We start from the raw sequence: 19,743 nt of genomic DNA, 5'->3' as shown, positions 1-19,743 counted from the left end.
CTCTCTCTCTCTCTCTCTCTCTCTCTCTCTCTCTCTCTCTCTCTCTCTCTCTCTCTCTCTCTCTCTCTCTCTCTCTCTCTCTTTTGTTTTGGGGTTTGAGCCTCCTGTCTGTGACAGGGGGAAAAACGAGAAGAACGAAATCCAACAGTTTCATTGAATTTGTTTTGACAAATCCAAAGCACGAAGTTCAACTCGAGTACGCCCTGCAATGCATCCGCAAAATGCAAGAGGAGCGCATCCTTGCCATGGAACCCCGCCAGGCCCCGACCACACAGATCAACGCGCACATCGATGCCTGGCACAAGAAGTACAGCGTCTGGGCGGAAGAATGCCGGTCCTGGTACAAAGACAACAAACCCCAGGGCCGGGTTTACGTGTGGCCCGGGTCGATGTTGCATCATCTCAAGACCCTGCGCGTGCCGCGATACGAGCACTACGACATCCGGTACGCGGACCAAGGGAACGTGTGGGCGTTCCTGGGTAACGGGAGGACGGATCTTGAGGTCGCATTTGAGCAGGGCAGACAGGTCGATCTGGCCCCTTATATTCGCAACGGGGATACTGAGTGGTCGTTAGACTTGCCCCGGGACCTGCCCTTTAGGGTGGAAACGCAGGACGATAAATAGGGGCAGCCGGGAGGCTCGTTGGGGTCGTAATAGAGGCGCCCGGGCGGCTGCCGTGTGCATGGTTTGTGAACAAAACATAGTTGGTTGATCCTGGGATGAGCAGATCATCTGTACCAGAGTTTCTCCGCCTCTTTCCCCTTTCGTTCTTCGGAATGAAAGACAAGTCCCCTCTCAAAGGCTAAAAGTCATATAGCAACCTAGCTAGATGCTTTGACAATGGCTGATTGTATCCATAACGCCGACGTAGGCATTGCCAAGTACATATCTCTCTTTGGTCTGAAAAATTGAGACTGGAAAACGGACAATCCATCCCACTTCTGATCACACTCGGACCCTTCCCGCGATGCAACGCCGGTACGTCTCAATGGCCACGTTGTCCAGTGGCCGTGGTGTTGGCCAGGCCATATCCTTGTTGTGCAGCGATCTCAGGGGGACGCCCTGTGCAATCGAGGCGTCCGGCTCGTATAGGTGCGGGTACTTGACGAACAGGGCCGAATCGATGCAGTAGCAATCGCCTCCTTTGGCAAGGCGGAGATGCCGGTAGAGCGCCCAGGCGTATTCCCTTGTGTGGAGGAGGATCCGCAGGTTGGGAGCGGGTAGCCTGGCCGTCGAAGGGGGCTGCTCGAACCGCGAGGAAGTCGTGTCCGCGTTGTGGACAGGGTTGCTCTCGAGGGAATCTTCGCTTCCCCGCGCCTCCGGACCGTGCATCATGCCGTGGACGATGTCGAGGACGCTGAGGTTGACAAGCAGCGGCTGTGCCCCGACGACGAGCTCCGATAGATCTGCCTGCACGACGTACGCGAGCCCGATATCGCCGCAGATGTCGTCCAGCGCCGGGTCGCCCGAGTGGTACTGAATTAGCCGGTCACGGAGAAAGGGAAAGACGCACCAGTCGATCACGCCGGGATGGGGCACGGCGGCCTGCAGGGCTGTTGGCCGCAAGCATGCCGGGATTGCTGCTAGGCTCGCCGGGCTCGGGGCGACGCGCCAGACGGTCATCTTGGCCAGCGTGTCGACGCCGTTGGTGTAGCGCATCCAAGACTCCATGCCGGACCAGGCAATCTTGACAAAGGAGGTGACTATGGCCGAGATGGCTCGCGTAAGACTACGAGAATCAGGCGGGTTAGCACTTGGATGCAAGATGGTGTGGCCCCCAGCGACGTGGGCTGCGAGATGGACCCCAAAGGCAGAAAGTAACGTGGTACGTACGTCTTCAGATCCACTAGAATGCGCGTGCCGTCCAGCAGGCGACTTGTCGTCACGCACATCTCGTACGCGTCAATGTGTTGACAGTAGATCGAGGGCGTCAAAGTCACCTGCGGGAGGTTATTGAACGTGAATGCTGCCGACGAGAGGAGTGATGTCCCGGGGTTCCAGGGCATGTCCTCAAGGACCGAGGGTGTTCGCGGAACGAGCTCCACGTCATCGTCAGCGTGGACGTGGGCGTCGTCGATGGAGAAGGCTGGGCCAGGAAGATCTGGCTGAGGCTGTCCGACGTGCACGTCCGTTGTAGGAGCCAGATTGGACCCCAACACAATATCGGCTGGGAAAGGAAACGCTTGGTCGAATGTCGCCAGGCAGGAAAGGCTTCCTCCCACAGCAGCAGGGATACCGACATCCTCTGGAGGGAGACTTGGGTTCTGGCCATACCCAACATCAGAATCCACGTCCAGAATCCCAGCGGGTCCATTGTCAGTCTGAATAACGTCGCCCCCGAATTGGAACAGTCTAGCCGACGACGAAGATGCAGAGTCCTCGTCCAGGTGATGTAAACTTGAGCTTTGGCTACTCCTGGATTGCTGATGCTGCTGCTGCTGCAGCTCCTCGGCATAGTCGCGTCCTCGAACTTCAATCATGGAGTCGACGACGGTCTTCAGCCCTGCCTGAAGACTCCGCAACTTCTTCTCGCACTGCCATAGCTGCTTGCGTAGGGACTGGCTCTCTCTGGTCAATCGTAGATTTCGCTCGCTCTCGGAGCCTTCGAACTGGGCTAGCCGCTGCTTCAGTTCGCTGGCTTCCAGTTGCTGTCGAGCCCGAAATGCCTGCTGAGACAAACGGTTCCTCAACTTACTGCAGGATAGCAGGGTCATTAGTGACTGTCCTCCACGGGGGGAAACAGTGAGGGTTCTCTGGGGCAGAATTACCGTTTCTCTGCAGCAGTGCTGGATGGCTTAGCTTTAGACCCGTCAGATTGGACAGAGTGGTCTGTCATCCTGGATTTCGCGCCGCGTGCTCTAGATATCGTCCAAGCCGGCCGTTCGCAGATCCTGGTTGTCTACCTTTTCAAGGGCCGAATTCTTGGAACAACGAGTGAACGTCTGGGGCGGAGATGCATAACATTGAGGCTCGTTGAGATCTCGTACGTGAGGTTGTGTGCACAACGTTGGAATGTCGTTAACCTCGGGTAAGTCGAGGTCCAGACTCATCTCGCGCAGACATGGGGCCTAATGACTTTGGGTCACTCCGTCCGCCAGGCGCCTGCTCCAGCTTCTCCCCGCGTTTGGAAAATGTATAGTGCTCTCTCAACTGTTGTGGAAGTCAGTACTGTCAGTCACTCGCCTCTTATTTTGACACCACTACCCATCTAATCTCCAGCAGAGAAGCTTAGCATCCGTCTTCCGATCGTGATTAGCCATTCGCTGCTTTACTCACCTGCGGCGTTCAGAAGCTTAGGACGCCCCGGCCCCTGGATCTTGTGAGTACAGCCTGAATCACATCCGGTCGAGAGAAACTGTCGGTACTATGAAATAAGCCGTTTAGTGCATCCTCTATTGGTTGATTGCAACGTGTCCATGTCCGGATGCTTTCACCAAATACAGATGAGGATATATTTGGTATGGAGTACTTATTGAAATCATTGTTTCCGTGAGGTCGGATAGGTGATGAGCGTTCTCGTCGTCCGTCAGTTCGTGTTCTTCCCACATAGAATATGGGCTTGATGAGGCTCGGGGCCTTTCGTAGGCAGGAGTTCGACTGCAACCCAGAGCTACTGTACAGAACTCCCTGGGGAGACTCCGGAGGATGGGCTCTAACTTCGCCCCTCTCTAATCATGGAGTTCAGAACGTGGGCAACACGACAATATTCAATCGTGGTTCGGGGAATGGTACGAGTAGTATGTCATTCTAAAGAAAATAACACTCAGGCCAATCAATGCTAGCGCTCAATGCTGTGATGTTGCGGGGTCAAACCAACCCCCCTTTTTCAATAGCTGCTGTCAACTAGCGGTACTTTTGCTTCACCCTTTCGTTGGGACCACAAAGACCCTTGAGGTCCTTGCGACAGGTTTTGCCCTCTCTCTTAAGAACTTTTGTCTCAATCGCTTAACCCACTCCCTCTGCTTCTTTCGTCTCAAGCCACCTCAATAAATTCGGGTTGTGAGTTGCATATCGACGAAAACTACGAATACTTGAGTCTTAGCTTCTAACCTAACATGGGAGTCTGGAGGATTTAATGGCAGACACAATGGATGAGAGCCAATTTGTGTGTTTCGAGGGAGAGATTCAACAGAAGCGGGCCTTGACCTCATGCGACCAGGGGAGCAAAGCCTCAAGAGGCTGATGGCTCGCAGTATCGAATTCTCCCAAGACGGCACAGCACACCGCCTCGGTCGAAGCCTGCTAACATAAGAACACTGGCAAGGTCCCCTCATATCTCCCCGTGCCACTTCCCAAGTGTGCGTTGGCCTCTTTCCCCCCCAATTTTCATTCATTAATGCTTTAAGATCTCGGCTGATTCATTTTGCAAAAGGATATTTATGTGACCCATGGTCAACATGGAACATATTTCGATTCCCAAAGATCCAATTTTGCCTTTGATGGTGATACCATACCTACCATCAAACCCGAGTGATGAAAAAGTCTTCCTCAAGCAACCCGCATTCGACAGAGAACATTCCCACGACGACATCCTGCTACATGACATTTTTAAAGGCCGTTCAGCACAAAATGTGTTCGCATTGATACAATCGATATGGTTCTTTGGACTCATCCAAAAATATTTTGCACTTGTCTGGAAACTTCCTTTCAGGAAACGGCTTTTCTTGAGGTTCGAAGGAGACAAAGGCTTCGTTGACACATTTTTGCTCAGTTTGTATGGTAGAGAATTCATCCGTCATTGTCAAGAATCTGATCCAGTACACTACCCCACCATGTTGAAATGCGCCCATCGAATTATGACCCATCACAGGGCCGATATGAGGAAAATCGAGGGCAACCGCAGTTTCACTAGCATATTGAGGGCATTCCGTGATGGTCAGAATATCATCTGCTCAATTCACACTCTGGTTGAGACGCTTGCAGACATGACTGCCATTGCGACAAACCATAACACGTATGTCTGGGCAGAGGGAAACCATCACTTTGTCTTCGCTGATGACGAGCTTCATGTCAAACCCCCAAAACAGGAGGCACTGAGAATGAGGCTTTTGGAGAGGGGCTGGTGCCCAAACGACGTGGAATACATCACCAATACGTTTGCCTTGTGTAGGCAATACTACATCAGCAACCTCCGAAGGCGGGCTAGCGACAAGCCTCACACTGCATGCTCTTCATCTTTGTGTTTTTTGAAGGATAATAAATCTAAATTTCAACAGCCTAAGCACCGACACAGCAAGTGCAATTGCATTTCCATTAGCACGCAAGATGACAGAGTTACGGCCTCTTTGAAGGACGGAAAGATTCCCAGAATACATATTTGCCCGATGCTTCCTATGAAAGACAATACAGGCCAATGCGAAATTAAAAATTCGGGGAAATATGTCGCAATATCACATGTATGGTCTCATGGGCTTGGAAATTCCTCCGCTAACGAACTCCCACAATGCCAAATTCTCTACCTCCAACAGCTTGTTCAAAACCTGTATCCTCCTCATCATTGCCCGGTACACCTTTGGATCGATACACTGTGCATTCCAGCGGAGTCGGAAGGAAAGAAGCTCGGTCTAAGGCTTCTCAAGAAGGCTTTTCATGAGGCGGATAAAGTTCTTGTGATCGACTTGGAGCTCCTTGATATCCACAGTGTATCGGATGAAGAAATTCTTATTCGAATTAATCGCTCGGAATGGATGAGAAGATTATGGACACTCAACGAAGCAGTGATTTCAGGTCCAAAACTTCATGTGCAATTATCGCAGCGAGCAGTGGACTTCAAAACTCTCTTGGGTTGGCACTGTCCCGCAGACGGCCCTCCCGAGTCGTCTTTACCAGGGCCTGAGTCTGTACCTGACCTTGACCATGATACTGCTGGCCATTTTGCTAAGATTTGGGCAATTAGCATGGAAAAAAATCTTTTCCGTCGACTGGCCAAGCTCATCCCGGTTCTGCATCGCCGAAGGGTAACCGACAAGGCAGATGAAACCATTTGTATTGCAACTGCACTTGGCCTTCCAGTCGAACCACTTTTGGACTGTCACCCTGAATTGCGGATGAAAACACTGATCTCCATGCTCCTCAAGATCCCATGCAATGTTATCTTTTCGAACGCTCCAAGGCTAGGAGATATTGGTCTTCGCTGGGCGCCCAAAACTCTCCTGACCGGAGATCTGGACTTTATGAACACGAATCGGGCGGAGCAGTTTTACGGCAGCTGGACAGGATCCGGGATCTCTGTTCGGTTGGGAGGGTTCGAACTCCACGTCTACCAGAAACGCTTTATCCGATACCTCGCGCACATTCCGCTAAAGAAGTTTTACTTCTCCTATGAAAATAAGTGGCTATTTGCCACTTTAGTTATCCCTGATGGCCAGGAGACACTCGCAGCTGTTGTCACCAGGCCAATTCTTCGATTTGCTTTGGCCGTGGATCCGTCCTTCGCACAGCGACGAGCAATCTTACTTGGTGTGCACAATGAAGAACGTCATTGTATAGAGGTGACGTACCTAGCCAGGTACAATATTGGATTCCTTGGGGACTCATTCAAGCAGTGTGCAGAAAATATAAAACGATGTGCTATTGAATCTGGGTATGACCTGAACCCCGATATAAGTGACATGAATCAAGAAGAAAGGGACTCATTTGAGCAGATCAACGCGGCGCACGAAGGACTCTTCGCCCTGGGTGCCTCTGCTGCCGTAAATGAATCGTATTCTTTAGGACAAGAGTGGCATATCCAGTGACACTTCTTGTGCTTAGCAACTTTTAAATTGCTAATGTGTCTATCTACACCTCGTCTGTCTCCTGGGGATATTTTATAAACGGTGGTACCACCCAAGTTGAGAGGACTCAACTTGATGATGTTCCAGTCTAACAAGTTAACCCATATTGTATGTAATCCAGCGTTACGGAGTTCTCGACTCGCTTCGCGTGTACAATAGAGCCTGTTGGATGTTTTAACATGAATCATCCAAAATTGGTAACCCCGGGACCCTTGCCCTTCACCGAACTAACCAGGTCGCGCGGCCCCATCCTCGTAGGTGGACAGTGCCACCTGATCGGACGAATGCCACCATCGTCCCAAGGATCTCCAAATGCACGCCCTGTAGCGTTTTTGTACTTTGGCATTCCCGCGTTCGAGCGTCTGAGCTCTATGAGACGGGAAGGGGCCGACATCGAGGCACGTGTTTCGAAGACTGCAACCAAGTAACGAAGTGTTCCTCCCCCTCCAGGCGTATGATTTACCTCAACGGAGTTAATGCACCGTAAAGCTAAAGCATCTGGTTCAAGTCTCAATATTTGTGGTAGCACCGGCAGCCAACGAGGGTCGCAATTTGGGGATCTGGCCCAATACCTTTTAACTTGGATATTTGCAATACAACAAACGGAACTGAGGTCGCAGCGTAGGGCAGGGAGTTTACTTACCATGTTCACCGAGGCATAAACTAGCTGCTTGATGCCCAGCCAAGGCCCATCAATGTAGACCAGATGCGAGGAAGGAGTACAGAGCATGAATAAATACTCAAGGCAAACAGATGTATGGAGTAGAAGATACCTAAGAACTAGGATAGAGATGTACAGAGTAAAAGATCTAAGAACTAGAACTATATGTAGATTTAGCCGATAAGAAAAAAGAATAGACCAAGGAGATAGTTACAGGCAGGTAGGTTGTAGACAGATTGGTATATGCAAGGCGTATTGTGTGCATGCCTACCTAATATACATATCTCAGATACTGTACCTGGGTACATCAGGCATACACAAAATGAAGTAAAGCGTACTACTTCGTAGATAATTGGGCGGCGATGGACCCTTTCACCCCCTGCTCTCATCATAGGCCCAAGTAGCCAACGCAGATCCTCAGACTTCGTTTTTCAAAATGACCAATACTGGCCATCTCTTTTACCACAACTTGTTCTCCTCCTTCGCTTTGGCAGTGCCACTCCGTGCGCGTGCCTTCTTCAATTCCTTCAACTGCTCCTCGCTGATCGGAGGCTTAAAGTACAAACTTGGTCCTTCACCCTCCTTGACCGTGTGGCTCAGATAGCCTCTATTCTTTGCATCTCGGTAATACTCAATATCCTTTCGCGACGTCGGGTCAGGGAGCCTGTACTCATATCCCATGCCGGCCACCCGCTCCTCAAGCGTCTGACCGCCCGCGGCAAGCAGAGCAGGCTTGTTGAGAGCCTCAGGGTCCCAGCGCAGCGACACAAAAGGGTGCATTTCACCCTTTTTGATCCGTCGAATGGCTTGTTCCGTATAGAAGCGGGTCGTCACGCTGCCACCTAGTGCTTCGACGGCTGCGATGGCCGACTGTGACGCCCTGGAAACGACGATGTGGATCGGCGTCTTGAGCTCGCCGGCCCCGTCGGCGAGAAGCTTCACTCCATCTTTCGGCCGGCTGATGAGGCCTGATCGGCAGAGTTCCAAAAATGTAATGGGCCGGCTTGGGTCGAGACGTTTCTGGTCGATCCAGCTTTGGATTTTGTTCAGATTGACCGGTGTCATCTCCGTGGCGTGGCTGATATAGCATGTTAGATAGTACTGGGCGACTTGATTTTGCAAAAGAGACTTACAGATTGACGAAGCCATATTTGCCGTGAACAATATGTTCGGGCGTTTGACCTCCGTTGAAGCCTTCAGGCACTTTGCCATGCTGTTTCTGGCCGTCGGAACCGCGACCTGACTTGCCACCGTGACCTGAAGCTGGACCACGCCCTCGTCGGATGCGTCGGTTGTATGCGCCTGGGCGATCGGAGAGCTCGCTCAAAATCGATGCTTGTCGGGATTGAACGTGGAGGAAGGGGAGGAGGAAGGATGGGATGGAGGTGGACGAATTTGACAAGAATGTGTCAATGCCGGCGCCCGGTACGGCCAGCCGGAATGGGAGTCGTGGTGGCATCGTCAGCGACCAGGTTAGGTATTTTGTACACGTGAACGAAGGTGGTTTGTGAAGCTCGACCAGGACGGGGACGATCCAGAGTCCATGTACAAAAAGTCGCAGGGCTCTTTTTCTGGGAAAAGGGACGCCGCCTTAATATCGCGCGCCCCGACGGACTGCCAGTGGAGCTCGCCGCTTTACGGCCAGTGGAGCGACTCCGACATGAGGTTGGGGGCCCGCCAAGCACGTGTGGCCAATCACCACCTGGAATTTGCGGCCAGAAAGATGAGAGCCTCCTGACAGGCGAGGGCGGCTTCAACTTCCTCCCATCACTCTTCATTCGTACCTTGCATAACTACAGGGTGCAATTATGCGCATGGGATTCGTATAGTTGGGTGGCAGACTTTTATACTCACCCGCATCTCTATTGCCTCTGCTATGTGCCGATAGCGGCTCCCAAACCATCCTCAACATGGGGCCTATCGAGTTGAACAAACGGCGCATCTTCATCTTGTTCGCCGCCATCATTGCTTTTTACATTGTCTTTCACGGGATCAGCCTCTCTGGGGACAGCCTACGCGATGTCTCTGCTTACATTCCTCTCCCTGGGAACCTGCAGCCCACCGAACCCAAACAGCCAACCACTACCGACCCAGATGAGATATGGGATCTAGACCCTCCTCCACCGGCCGCTTCAAAGCCTCCTACCGAGCCCTCTGCGCCAGCTGTTCCATCTTCGGCACCTGTACAGCATTTCGACCTCCACCCGATCGCACAGCTGATGCAAAAGGCCGACGAGCAATGGAGGACTTACGAGACTGGCATCTCGACGTCTTTTAGACAGACTGTGGACAAATACCGAAGTCGTTATGGCAGACACCCTCCGCCGGGATTCAAGGAGTGGTACAAGTTCGCGCGCAATCGGAATGTTTTCAACATCGACGACTTTGATCAGATTATGGATGATCTGAGGCCGTTTTGGGCTGTCAATGCCTCCGAGATCCGAATCAGAGCTGCGCACATGTGGGAAAACGACAAAATGGGTGTTTCGGTCATTCACATACGTGATCACAAGGTCTCTCGCATCGACTTCCCTAGTTGGAGGTCAGAGACCATGGCACAGGTGATCGAGAAATTTATTGAATTCCTTCCCGATATGGACATTGCCATGAATCGCCTGGACCAACCCCGGGTAGTGGTGCCTTGGGAGGACATGCAGAAGATGCTACAGCTGGAGTATGGCACGCGCTCGATGCCTCCCGAAGTTCTGGACAACTTTACCCTGCATCAACCCGATTTACTGGACATGACTATTGAGAACAAGGAAGATGACAAGTCAACAAGGCTTGACGATGGATGGTTTTACGCTCCCGGACAGCAGTACATGAAGATTGCGTCGAAAGCCTGCCCGCCAGAATCTCCGGCACGGTCTAACATATCCATCGCTGCGGCCGATAAACTGTACAAGGAGCCCCTTGCTGGCCTCATCAGCAATTTCAACTTATCCTCTGATCTCTGTACTGTTGGCCCAGCCGTCCAGGACTTGCACGGCATCCTCTATTCGGCTAGCAGTATGATAGCCTCTCATCAACTTGTTCCTATCTTTGGGGAATGCAAGGTCAATGTCAACAGTGACATTCTCTTCCCCGCAAACATGTACTACCGCCACGATGAGCGATATGACTATAATGACAAAGAGGATGTCGATTGGCGAGATAAAGAAGACACCGTCATCTGGCGTGGTGTCACCTCGGGAGGTGTCCAGCTTCAGCAAAACTGGCAGACTATGCATCGACAACGACTGGTACAACTGATGAACGGCACCCACACTTTACAAACGGGAAGGAATGTAAAGGTTCTCACTGAAAAACGAGAAGATCTGGACAAGCAAAACACCACGTATGAAGCCTACGACCACTTCCAGCCTGCACACTTTGCCAATCAACACAGCGATGTTGGTTTTGTTGAGGCCTGGGGATGCGTGCCAAACTGCAGTTTCTACGACACCGTCTTTTCGTGGAAACCACAAGTCTCATTGACATCTCAATTCAAGTCAAAATACTTGATCGACGTAGACGGGCACTCTTTCTCTGGCCGCTGGCACGCTTTTCTACAAAGCAAGAGTCTCGGCTTGAAAGCGACAATCTTCCGTGAATGGCATGACAGTCGGTTACTGGCATGGAGACATTTTGTCCCCGTCGACAACCGCTACGATGATATCTACTCTTTGCTAACGTACTTTGTCGGTTACGGCGAACCCAACATAGAGCATGCTATTGAGAAGAACGATCTGAATCCGGATGTGTACATTTCGCCGCATCCCCAGGAAGCCCAGAAGCTCGCCAGACAGGGCCGCGAGTGGGCAAATAAGGTGCTCCGACGTGAGGATATAGAAGTCTATATGTTCAGACTGCTCCTGGAGTATGGACGGCTCATTGATGACAACAGAGACCACATCGGATACTCGGGAGATGGTAGTGAACTGGACAAATTTGATGCCGGCAACGACAAGGCACCTGGGAGATGGGGATTTGGTGGCTGGAAGGAGTGAGCAGTATTGACGTTGGCTTGCCGATCAAGGCTTTGTCATTATGCTTTACAGCACTGTTCCCATGCCGAGAGCTCATCTACCCCTGCCGCGAGTGCTTGGCTTCCTGAATCTGCTGACTCGGGACGTGTTTTTGCATCTTCGTCGCTGGGCACCTAGCGCGATCGATCCCGAGAAATGGAAGGCAAAGTACTCTGCTGGGTATCTCGGATTCAATCGACCTTGGAGAGCACGTTAAACGACTCAAATAGCCAGCGACGAGCGTGTGCTTCCCCCGTCTCCCCCCCATTGTGGACGGGGTATATATCTCAAGACAGGCAAGCACGCGCACGGGTCCACAACCCTCTGCTTCTGCCTTTGAGGGGTTACCAGTCATCACAGAGCAAGCTTGGCGGCATTTGCATATACGTCCAAACGAGACATTTTGGCATGTCGCATCTCAATAGCGAAGGGGTTTCTGGCGTTTGGTTGTGCAGGAAAATTGTATAGAGTAGACACAGAAGGAAGGGAAGACAGCAGAGTTGTGTAACAAGTCATACATGCCTCAATTTTCCCACCCGGTATTGTCTGTCTAGTTCTTTGGCGGCCTTCGAAAACGTCTCGAACTCTCAAGTGGTTGTTCATTCGCCGGCCGACAGTTACAGTATTGACTTATAGAGTATACAATATTAATTGGTCTTGAGATCATGAACTCATTGATTTGAGCTAATTTTTCATGTCTTTTCCGCTCCACAAGGACAATAAATACCTCGAGAATGAGCGCGTCGGGCAGGGCCAGATCGCGACACATGTACGTATGCTCTTTACTTCTTCATTCGCTTCTTGAGTCTCTTCTCCGCCCGGACATCCTTCTTCAACCGCGCATCGACAATCTTGTACTTGCCCTTGACGCCCCGCGGGCGTCCGGCGATACCTCTGTTCCCGCCCCTCGCGACGACGAGCTTGACCTTCTCCTTCGGGCGGCCCTTCTTGGCGGCGCGGGCCATCATGCGCGCGATGCCCGCGGCCTTGTCCTTCTCGGACATGCCCTCGTCGTCGAGCAGGAGGGCCGACTTCTTGCGCAGCTTCTCCAGGCGTTGCGCGGCCCTCATCTTCTTGCGGCCCTTGGCCTCGAGAACCTTCTTGATGGGCCGGGCGTTGAGGGCCCGGAGCTTCTCCTTGATGGCCGCGGCGGCACTGGCCGTGATGGGCCGTTGCGGCTTGCTGTGCTGGCCCTCGTCGTCGAGGAACCATTCTGGAAGGCCGTCGACGTCGCGGAACGAGTACTTGTTGAAGCTATCGTCGACAAGGTCGGAGGGCTTGGTGCGGCGCGTGGCGAGCGACTGCGCCAATGTCATGGCTTCGGCGGTGATTATGTCGACGTCGAGTTGGCCGTTGGGCAAGAGAGGGTCTTCCGGGCGTTCTGTTTGCGATGTTTTCGACTTTTGTACCGGTACCGAATCAGAGTCGGAGTCGGACCCGTCGTCGTACTGCGGTGGCGTGGGTTTCTGCGTCTTCTTCAGCGCGGATTTGAGTGGTTTATCATCCTGTTCGGAAGCCGACTCCTTCTGTTTCTTCTGTGTTTGAATCCGCTTCGCCTGGTCGGACGACTCGTCTTCAAGTTCAATGGCACTGTCCTTGTCTTCCGCATCCTCTTCGATCCCGAGATCCTGGAAGATGTCTTGATCGAAGAACATGGCCGCCTTTGTTGAGAGACCCTCTGATTTCGGGATTGGTCGCATCGAAGACTCTTCACCGTCTGATTCTCCATCCGTCGTAGCTCCTCCAGCTGCCTCATCGTCAGACAATCCGGCCCACTCGTCAGTCTCCTTTTCTTTCCTGGCTCTCTTGGCTCGTTCTTTGGCATTGCTCTCTTCACGCCTTTCGCGATATGAACTGTACAAGGTATCTAACTCTTCCTCCAGTCTGTCACCATCCTCGTCTGAGTCGTCGTCCTCAGATTCGGCCTCAGACGTCTCGGATTCAAGTGCTTCTGCGTCCTCCATTTCTCTGGTTTCAACACCCGTAGCCTCTTGAGCTCTGTCGGCGGACTTGAGGTTGAACATTGCCCCTTCTCCGAGCGGACCGTTCTGCTCAAGCCCGATATCATGCGGAGTTGTCATGTGCATTTGCATTCGCACAATCTCCTTCTGTCTCCGCTCATTCTCTTTCCGCCGGGCTTTTCGCTTCTCTTTAGAGTCTTGGTCCTTAAGTCGCTGCAATTCTTCTTGGATCTTGAGCTCCTCGTCCATTGACTCGACTTCGGCAACCTCTTCGCCCTCCTGTTGTTCAGCTTGTTGTTGCTTCTTAGCTTTAGTAGACATCCCAAAGATGTCCCGTACTTTTAACCGCCATCGTAAAAGCGTCCTGAACTCTTTCTTGCCTAGAACCTTAAGATCTTCGCAGCACCTCCTGACCTCAGCTGTAGTTTCTGGGAGCCTGTCCAGGGTCACCATGGCAAGATCTCCGTTGGGACTCTGATCGAAACTCAGCCTGTTGACCGATCCGAGTATGGCGATAGGATCTGTGGTGTGAATGAAATCTGTGACTGGGACTTCTTTATGTTGCGTCCAATCACCCTCTTCGTAACCTTCTCTCTTCCTCTTTTTCTTCTCCGGGTTGAACACTTTAGCTTCGTTGTTTGGCGTGGCCTCCTGGACTTCGGCAAAGACGTGCTTGGGGTCCAAGAACTTTGGATCTATCCGCTTTGGAGCCTTGAAGCCTCTGCAGACAACGAAAATCTCGGCAGAAACATTTCGTGATGATGGCGGCTTTGTAGCCTCGACCGACGTAAACAGTTGCTTAAACACCCACAACAGTGCATTGTAGTCTTTGGATCGGAAAACTTTGGTGACGAATGTTCCGCCTTCTTTCAAGAACTCGGTTGCCAACTTCATTGATTGTAAAGCCAGTTCGGCCTGTGAGAATGCATCTTGCACCCAAGCCACACCCACATTGGGGGCGCCGTCGTGTAAAACTGTGTCTGCTTTCAAGTGTTTAAAGTGTCCTCGAATGGTTGCTCGACATTTGTCGGTCGTGATGTCGCTCTGAAAACTGATGACTCTCGGAATGGGTTTTATAGGTGCCAAATCCACACCAACAATCAAACTCTGCGCGGGCATCGTCTCGGCTGCGACCTGACACCATGATCCTGGGGCGGCGCAAAGATCCAACAGCACTCTGCTCTTCTCAAGAAACCCATATTTCTTGTTCAACTGGATCAGTTTGAAGGCGGCACGGGCTCGATACCCTTTCTCTTTGGCTAGTTTATACCATTTATCTGCCGATAGTCAGTTGGCTGGCAAGAATGATGTGTAGCGCAACACTTACCGAGACGGCCCTTGCCGTGCTTCTTTTGGATCGCCATGGTGAATGGACAGATCAAAACACAGAACCAAGTGTTCGATCAAGTCCTGCACCAAACAGCTCGAGGGCTTCCTCAATTCAATTGCCGTAACTGCGGATGGGCTGGTTGACACCGCAGTCAGAAAATTGTGCCGCCGGACAAAAATGTTCGAGACCGCCGAAGTTCTCCCGGGGGTCAAACCAACGGAGCATCAAAGCACGTGATCCGCGCACGTGACAGCCTTGCTTAGGTAATGTCAGGCACGAGTCCTCCGTATAGACACCGCTTTCACCGGCATCAGAGCAAGCACCTTGCAGAACCAAATACAACGGAACGGCGCGTGGCGCGTAACGCGCGCCATGAGTGAATTCTCGCATCGTCGCAAAATCTTTTGAACTGTCCAACATGATTCTTACGCCCTGTGTCTAACCGTGCCCAGCTTGCAATCGTTGATGGTTGTGCTGGCACTCGCATATCTGATCAAGACCCCACTTCTCATTGTCATATGCCTTGTGTAACGTCTCACAAAATCAGGCAAGGAAGAGAAAGTCCAGGAATGTCAAAGCCAGAAAATCTGACTTTGAACTACACCGCGCGTCCATTTAGGTCTCAACATTTGTTGGTCTGCTTGTGCGACCGCCGCCCAATATGGACTTGTACATCTCAAATCTTGATGCGAGGCTCACCAAGGAAAAGTTGAGAGAGTCGCTCGCCCATCTCCTAGCCCGGTTCGACATGGATGTGTTCGAAGTTCGAAAGGCTGTCGGCAGACCGTTCGCTACGCTGACAATATTAGATGCCTCCAAAGGTAACAGTCTACTTGCTCAGGCTCAGGTGACTCCAAACCTTCTCCTGTCTCCCTCCGGCCGTGCTGCAGCATTTTCAGTCAGCAGAAAACCGATCGATCAACACTGGTTGCGGGTCCTTCGCAAAGAAGAAAAAGATCGTCAGAGCTCTGAGGCATGGCAAAAATTTGCGAATATCGGTGAGAAAAGTAAGGCACTTGAGCCAAGGTCAAGCCTGGAGATTACGACTCTACAGTGTGGACGATTTGAAACAAGAAGTCAAAGACCTGTATTCACACCTTATTTCACTTGCAACATACAGGGAAGATTGACAAGAACTGGACGAGCATTGGTGATATCCTTAGACTCCTTATCCGGAAAGTCGTATGATCTGGTCATAGACCTGTCGTCCATCCTAGCATTGGCTGGCACAGGCTCTGGCACGTCAAGTACTCTGATGGTCACTCTTGGCCTCTCACCGAGGCTTTACGAGGATATGACACGTGCCGCTGAGGGTCCCCTTTTGGAGGCTTTTGGTGCGATGGCTCTAGGAGTCCCTGCGATCAGAAGATTTCGTGACAGCACATTACCAGGGTTGAGTGCTGCAGTCATCGGTAGTTGTTTGACTTACAGCATCCGGTTGTCGACCAGTCTGAAGGATTTGGAGCATCGAATCAAGTCGATGGTGTTTCAAACAATCCCCATAACGATACGACCTGCCAAGTATCCCGCCCTACCTGCCGTCCAATTCTCAGAGCAGATAGACAGCTTAAAGACTCGGGTTTCTAAAATGGGGTTCTCCTTTGCCTGCATGTTCCAAATCCATGCACTATGGACGAATGGTTTGTTGGCTCCGGCTGAGGTCACCTATCTTCTTCCAGCCATGAATGTCTTTCGAAATCGATCGGGCGAAGCTGCGCTGATAACAGCTCTACGAAAATATCAGGTGCAACTCCCTCAGCCTGATGCTTCCACCGATTGCAAGACTGCCGGCGTCAGACGCATACGGGACAACCTAACTTCAGCCGACCTCAACTCATTCGAGAAGGACAGTCTGTACACCTCTAACCGCGACGAGGTCTCGATCCATCGTGTTACAGTTACTCCTACAGGCGCCTATCTCTATGGACCAGAGCTAGTTGCGACTAACCGAGTATTACGGCAATACCGTGCGCATGCTGACTGCTTCCTGAGGGTCATTTTCTCCGATGAAAATGGAGAACGGCTTGAGTTTGAGCGGGACACCTCTAATGAGCGTATTCTGCAGGGTCGATTTCTGTCGCTCTTACGGAGAGGTCTGGACATTGCTGGGACCCACTTCGACTTCCTCGGATTTTCACATTCGTCGCTGAGGTCTCAAAGTTGCTGGTTCATGCGACCCTTCATTCATGAAGGTTCATTATTGTTCGCCAAAGAACTCATCAGCAAGTTGGGAGACTTCAGTGAAATCAGGTCTCCAGCCAAGTGCGCAGCGCGTATCGGACAAGCTTTTTCGGAGACCTCATCTGCAGTACGTGTGAACGAACGGATCGTCCAGGTTGATCCCGACATTAAAAATGGGGACTACATCTTTACAGATGGTTGCGGCACCATGTCCAAATCGACGTGGAAGCTTTTGAGGGGGAATAGTCGACTGAAAGACCAGCCTACGTCTTACCAAATTCGATACAAAGGTAAGCGGATTGTTGCTGAGAGAGTCCTACTAACAATTGGTAGGAGCTAAAGGGATGCTCACAGTCGACAGCCGTCTTGATGGTGAACAAATCCGACTTCGAGAGTCCATGGTCAAATTCCGCGGTAGCCCTTCTGACGAGCTTGAGATCTGTGGCACCAATGCAAGAGCATTACCTTTCAAGCTGAACCGTCAGATTGTTAAAATTCTAGAGGATCTTGGGGTACGTGATGAGGTCTTCGAGAAACTTCAGGAACAAGCTATAGAGCGGCTGCGATTGAGTGCATCTTCCAGATCTGTCGCTTTGGATTTCGTCAGTCAACAACTCTCGGACAGTGCGAGTGGTTTGCCCACACTTCTCCGATACCTAGCGCGCATCGGGGTTGATGCGACAGAGGATGACTTTCTACGAGAGATCCTAGGAGCACTGCTGCAAATTCAATTGCGGGAGATCAAGTACCGAACCCGAATCCTCGTCCCCATGGCAAACACACTTTACGGTATTAGCGACGAGACTGGTTGGCTCAAGGAAGGGGAGGTCTTTGTAACATTCATCGACGAAAAGACCAAGGATCATTGCTGTCTCAATGGATCTGTGGCCGTCACACGGTCACCTGCTCTGCATCCTGGTGATGTGCAAGTCGTCCAAGCAAAGGCACCTCCAAAGGACTCTTCACTATGGGATTTGCGCAATTGCATTGCCTTCAGCCAGCATGGTCGTCGCGATTTGCCCAGCATGCTGAGCGGAGGCGATCTCGATGGCGACCTGTTCAATATTATCTACGATGAGGAGCTTATCCCACCAAACACTTACAGCCCGGCGGCGTATCTCCCTGTGAAGCCGGTCGACATCGGTCGAGCTGTCACGGCAGAAGATATGCAAGGCTTCTTTGTGGATTTCATGCAGAATGACCAACTGGGGCGAATTGCAAATCTCCATCAAGTCTTTGCTGATATCGACGGCACATTTTCATCCGAATGCATTCGACTCGCAGAATTACATTCGAGCGCGGTTGACTTTTCGAAAAGTGGTGTTCCTGTGGACATCAAGCAGATCCCAAGAGCCCCACCTTACCGCCCAGATTTCATGGCTCCCAGTGCCAGCACAAAAGTTGAGAAAGGCATCAAAAGACCCAAAGACCTTGCTCCACCCAAAAAGGGTCAGACATATCGGTACTACGAGTCCGAGAAGATTTTGGGACGGCTGTACAGAGCTGTTGATGAGGATGCATTCTTCGACGACCTCGAAGATGATACTTCGTCCCTCTTTAGCAAGACAGCGACCGACAACGTCCTGGCCGAGATCCTTGACTGGGTTCTCTTGCAGATCGGCTCCTCGCGGATTCGGGGGTATCATAACACGGCTGAGAATATCAAAGAGCAGTAAGTCTTTTTGCAACTTTGTATACACGTTTCAACTAACAAGCATAGCTACGAGTCCACTGTCCTTGAGATAATGTCGGTCTACGCTGTCGGTCGTACAGAACAGCTTACTGAGAAGGAGGTCCTTATCGGTTCAATCTTGGGTCGCTCAGGTGCAAGTAGCAAAAGCCAACGAGAACAATCCGACTACATGAAACGGCGTTTCAACAGCGAGCTTCGAAACCTGCGGTCTTTCATGGAACGGCAGACTGACGACGATCCCGACGAGTTTGTCACTCTCGCTGCTGCATGTCTCGATGTTGCTGTCAATGGATCGAAGGACCCAAATGTCAATCTCCGCAGCTTTGGATGGTTTGCTGCGGGACTGTGTGTTCCCGAGATCGTCAAAGAACAAGATGGAAGTGTTTACGATCTTGAGACTCACTTTTGAATGAAGATGTATGATATCCCGGCACCTGAGGAATACCTAGAGTTGAGATGACTGGTGGAATTCTTGCAGACAGTCTAATGCCGCGGTTTTGACATGGTCAGAATGGTACGGGGAACGAAGTGCGATTGCAACAATGCAAAGCTTGACAACCGCATATGACATTAGGTGATGTTGTGAGTGTCAAGTCAAGCTGAGATTCAAGCCGTATTCGGCCATTTGTGCTTATCAACCCCTTTTCGAATTTTCGATTATTGGGAAAAGAGAATGAAAAAGACTGTCGGATTTGGAGGTGACTTGAGCCAAATGCCGCCCTGAATTTCTCCCGATCGTCCATGTTGAGACAGCGTTCGAGGATGGGAAACAGAACTAGCAAAGAGAGACGTAATTCGTAATTCATGATTCTAGCCTGTCGACATCTGGTCTTCAAGTCTGATTCTGAGCAACACGGTCCTCTATACGTTCGTCTTGTAGCATGTGCAGAATGATCCAACCAATCCGCCAAAGACGAACCAGAGAGGCACTTCCTGTAATTCCTTCGGCCACGCGTTGGTGGTATCATTCTCGACGTCGAGGCCGGTCCAGTCTAGATCCTCGGCAGATGAGAAACCGACGATTTGTGGTGAAGAGAATGAGACAGGACAGCCCAAGGCAACGGGGGCCTCGAGTATGGCGCGGGACAAGGCTTCGCAAAAAAAAGGGGCGGGGGCTTCAAGGCGGAGCTTC

At 51.5% G+C, this 19,743-nt stretch overlaps 7 protein-coding genes across 7 annotated transcripts in view; 4 read left to right on the top strand and 3 right to left on the bottom strand.

Annotated features, from left to right (window-relative positions):
• The window catches only part of PV08_02160 (uncharacterized protein), a gene marked incomplete at both ends in the record, with an annotated part of 2,689 nt that extends 2,063 nt beyond the window's left edge, over window positions 1–626 (top strand). Inside the window, one exon of the mRNA XM_016376520.1 lies at window positions 180–626. Within this exon, the coding sequence (XP_016241796.1) occupies window positions 180–626 (447 nt within the window). The remainder of the gene's footprint in view (window positions 1–179) is intronic.
• A 321-nt stretch (window positions 627–947) lies between these two features.
• On the bottom strand, window positions 948–2,716 carry PV08_02159 (uncharacterized protein; the record flags this gene model as incomplete). Its single annotated transcript, XM_016376519.1, has 2 exons — window positions 948–1,731; window positions 1,836–2,716. The coding sequence occupies 2 exons, from the start codon at window positions 2,714–2,716 to the stop codon at window positions 948–950; spliced, it is 1,665 nt and encodes a 554-aa protein (XP_016241795.1).
• Window positions 2,717–4,774: 2,058 nt separating this feature from the next.
• PV08_02158 (uncharacterized protein) lies at window positions 4,775–6,739 on the top strand (the record flags this gene model as incomplete). The annotated part of the gene is made up of 1 exon (XM_016376518.1): window positions 4,775–6,739. One exon carries the CDS (start codon window positions 4,775–4,777, stop codon window positions 6,737–6,739), a length of 1,965 nt encoding a protein of 654 aa, XP_016241794.1.
• A 1,159-nt stretch (window positions 6,740–7,898) lies between these two features.
• PV08_02157 (ribosomal protein L15) lies at window positions 7,899–8,898 on the bottom strand (the record flags this gene model as incomplete). The annotated part of the gene is made up of 2 exons (XM_016376517.1): window positions 7,899–8,517; window positions 8,573–8,898. The coding sequence occupies 2 exons, from the start codon at window positions 8,896–8,898 to the stop codon at window positions 7,899–7,901; spliced, it is 945 nt and encodes a 314-aa protein (XP_016241793.1).
• Window positions 8,899–9,349: 451 nt separating this feature from the next.
• PV08_02156 (uncharacterized protein) lies at window positions 9,350–11,428 on the top strand (the record flags this gene model as incomplete). The annotated part of the gene is made up of 1 exon (XM_016376516.1): window positions 9,350–11,428. One exon carries the CDS (start codon window positions 9,350–9,352, stop codon window positions 11,426–11,428), a length of 2,079 nt encoding a protein of 692 aa, XP_016241792.1.
• Window positions 11,429–12,228: 800 nt separating this feature from the next.
• On the bottom strand, window positions 12,229–14,771 carry PV08_02155 (ribosomal RNA large subunit methyltransferase J; the record flags this gene model as incomplete). The annotated part of the gene is made up of 2 exons (XM_016376515.1): window positions 12,229–14,684; window positions 14,735–14,771. 2 exons carry the CDS (start codon window positions 14,769–14,771, stop codon window positions 12,229–12,231), a joined length of 2,493 nt encoding a protein of 830 aa, XP_016241791.1.
• A 627-nt stretch (window positions 14,772–15,398) lies between these two features.
• PV08_02154 (uncharacterized protein) lies at window positions 15,399–19,020 on the top strand (the record flags this gene model as incomplete). The annotated part of the gene is made up of 3 exons (XM_016376514.1): window positions 15,399–17,208; window positions 17,252–18,590; window positions 18,639–19,020. The coding sequence occupies 3 exons, from the start codon at window positions 15,399–15,401 to the stop codon at window positions 19,018–19,020; spliced, it is 3,531 nt and encodes a 1,176-aa protein (XP_016241790.1).
• Between the last annotated feature and the right edge of the window lie 723 nt (window positions 19,021–19,743).

This window comes from Exophiala spinifera (genome assembly GCF_000836115.1).
Source record: "Exophiala spinifera strain CBS 89968 unplaced genomic scaffold supercont1.1, whole genome shotgun sequence".
In the NCBI taxonomy this organism is placed as follows: Eukaryota; Fungi; Ascomycota; class Eurotiomycetes; order Chaetothyriales; family Herpotrichiellaceae; genus Exophiala; species Exophiala spinifera.
This window is presented reverse-complemented; position numbering and strand designations above follow the sequence as displayed.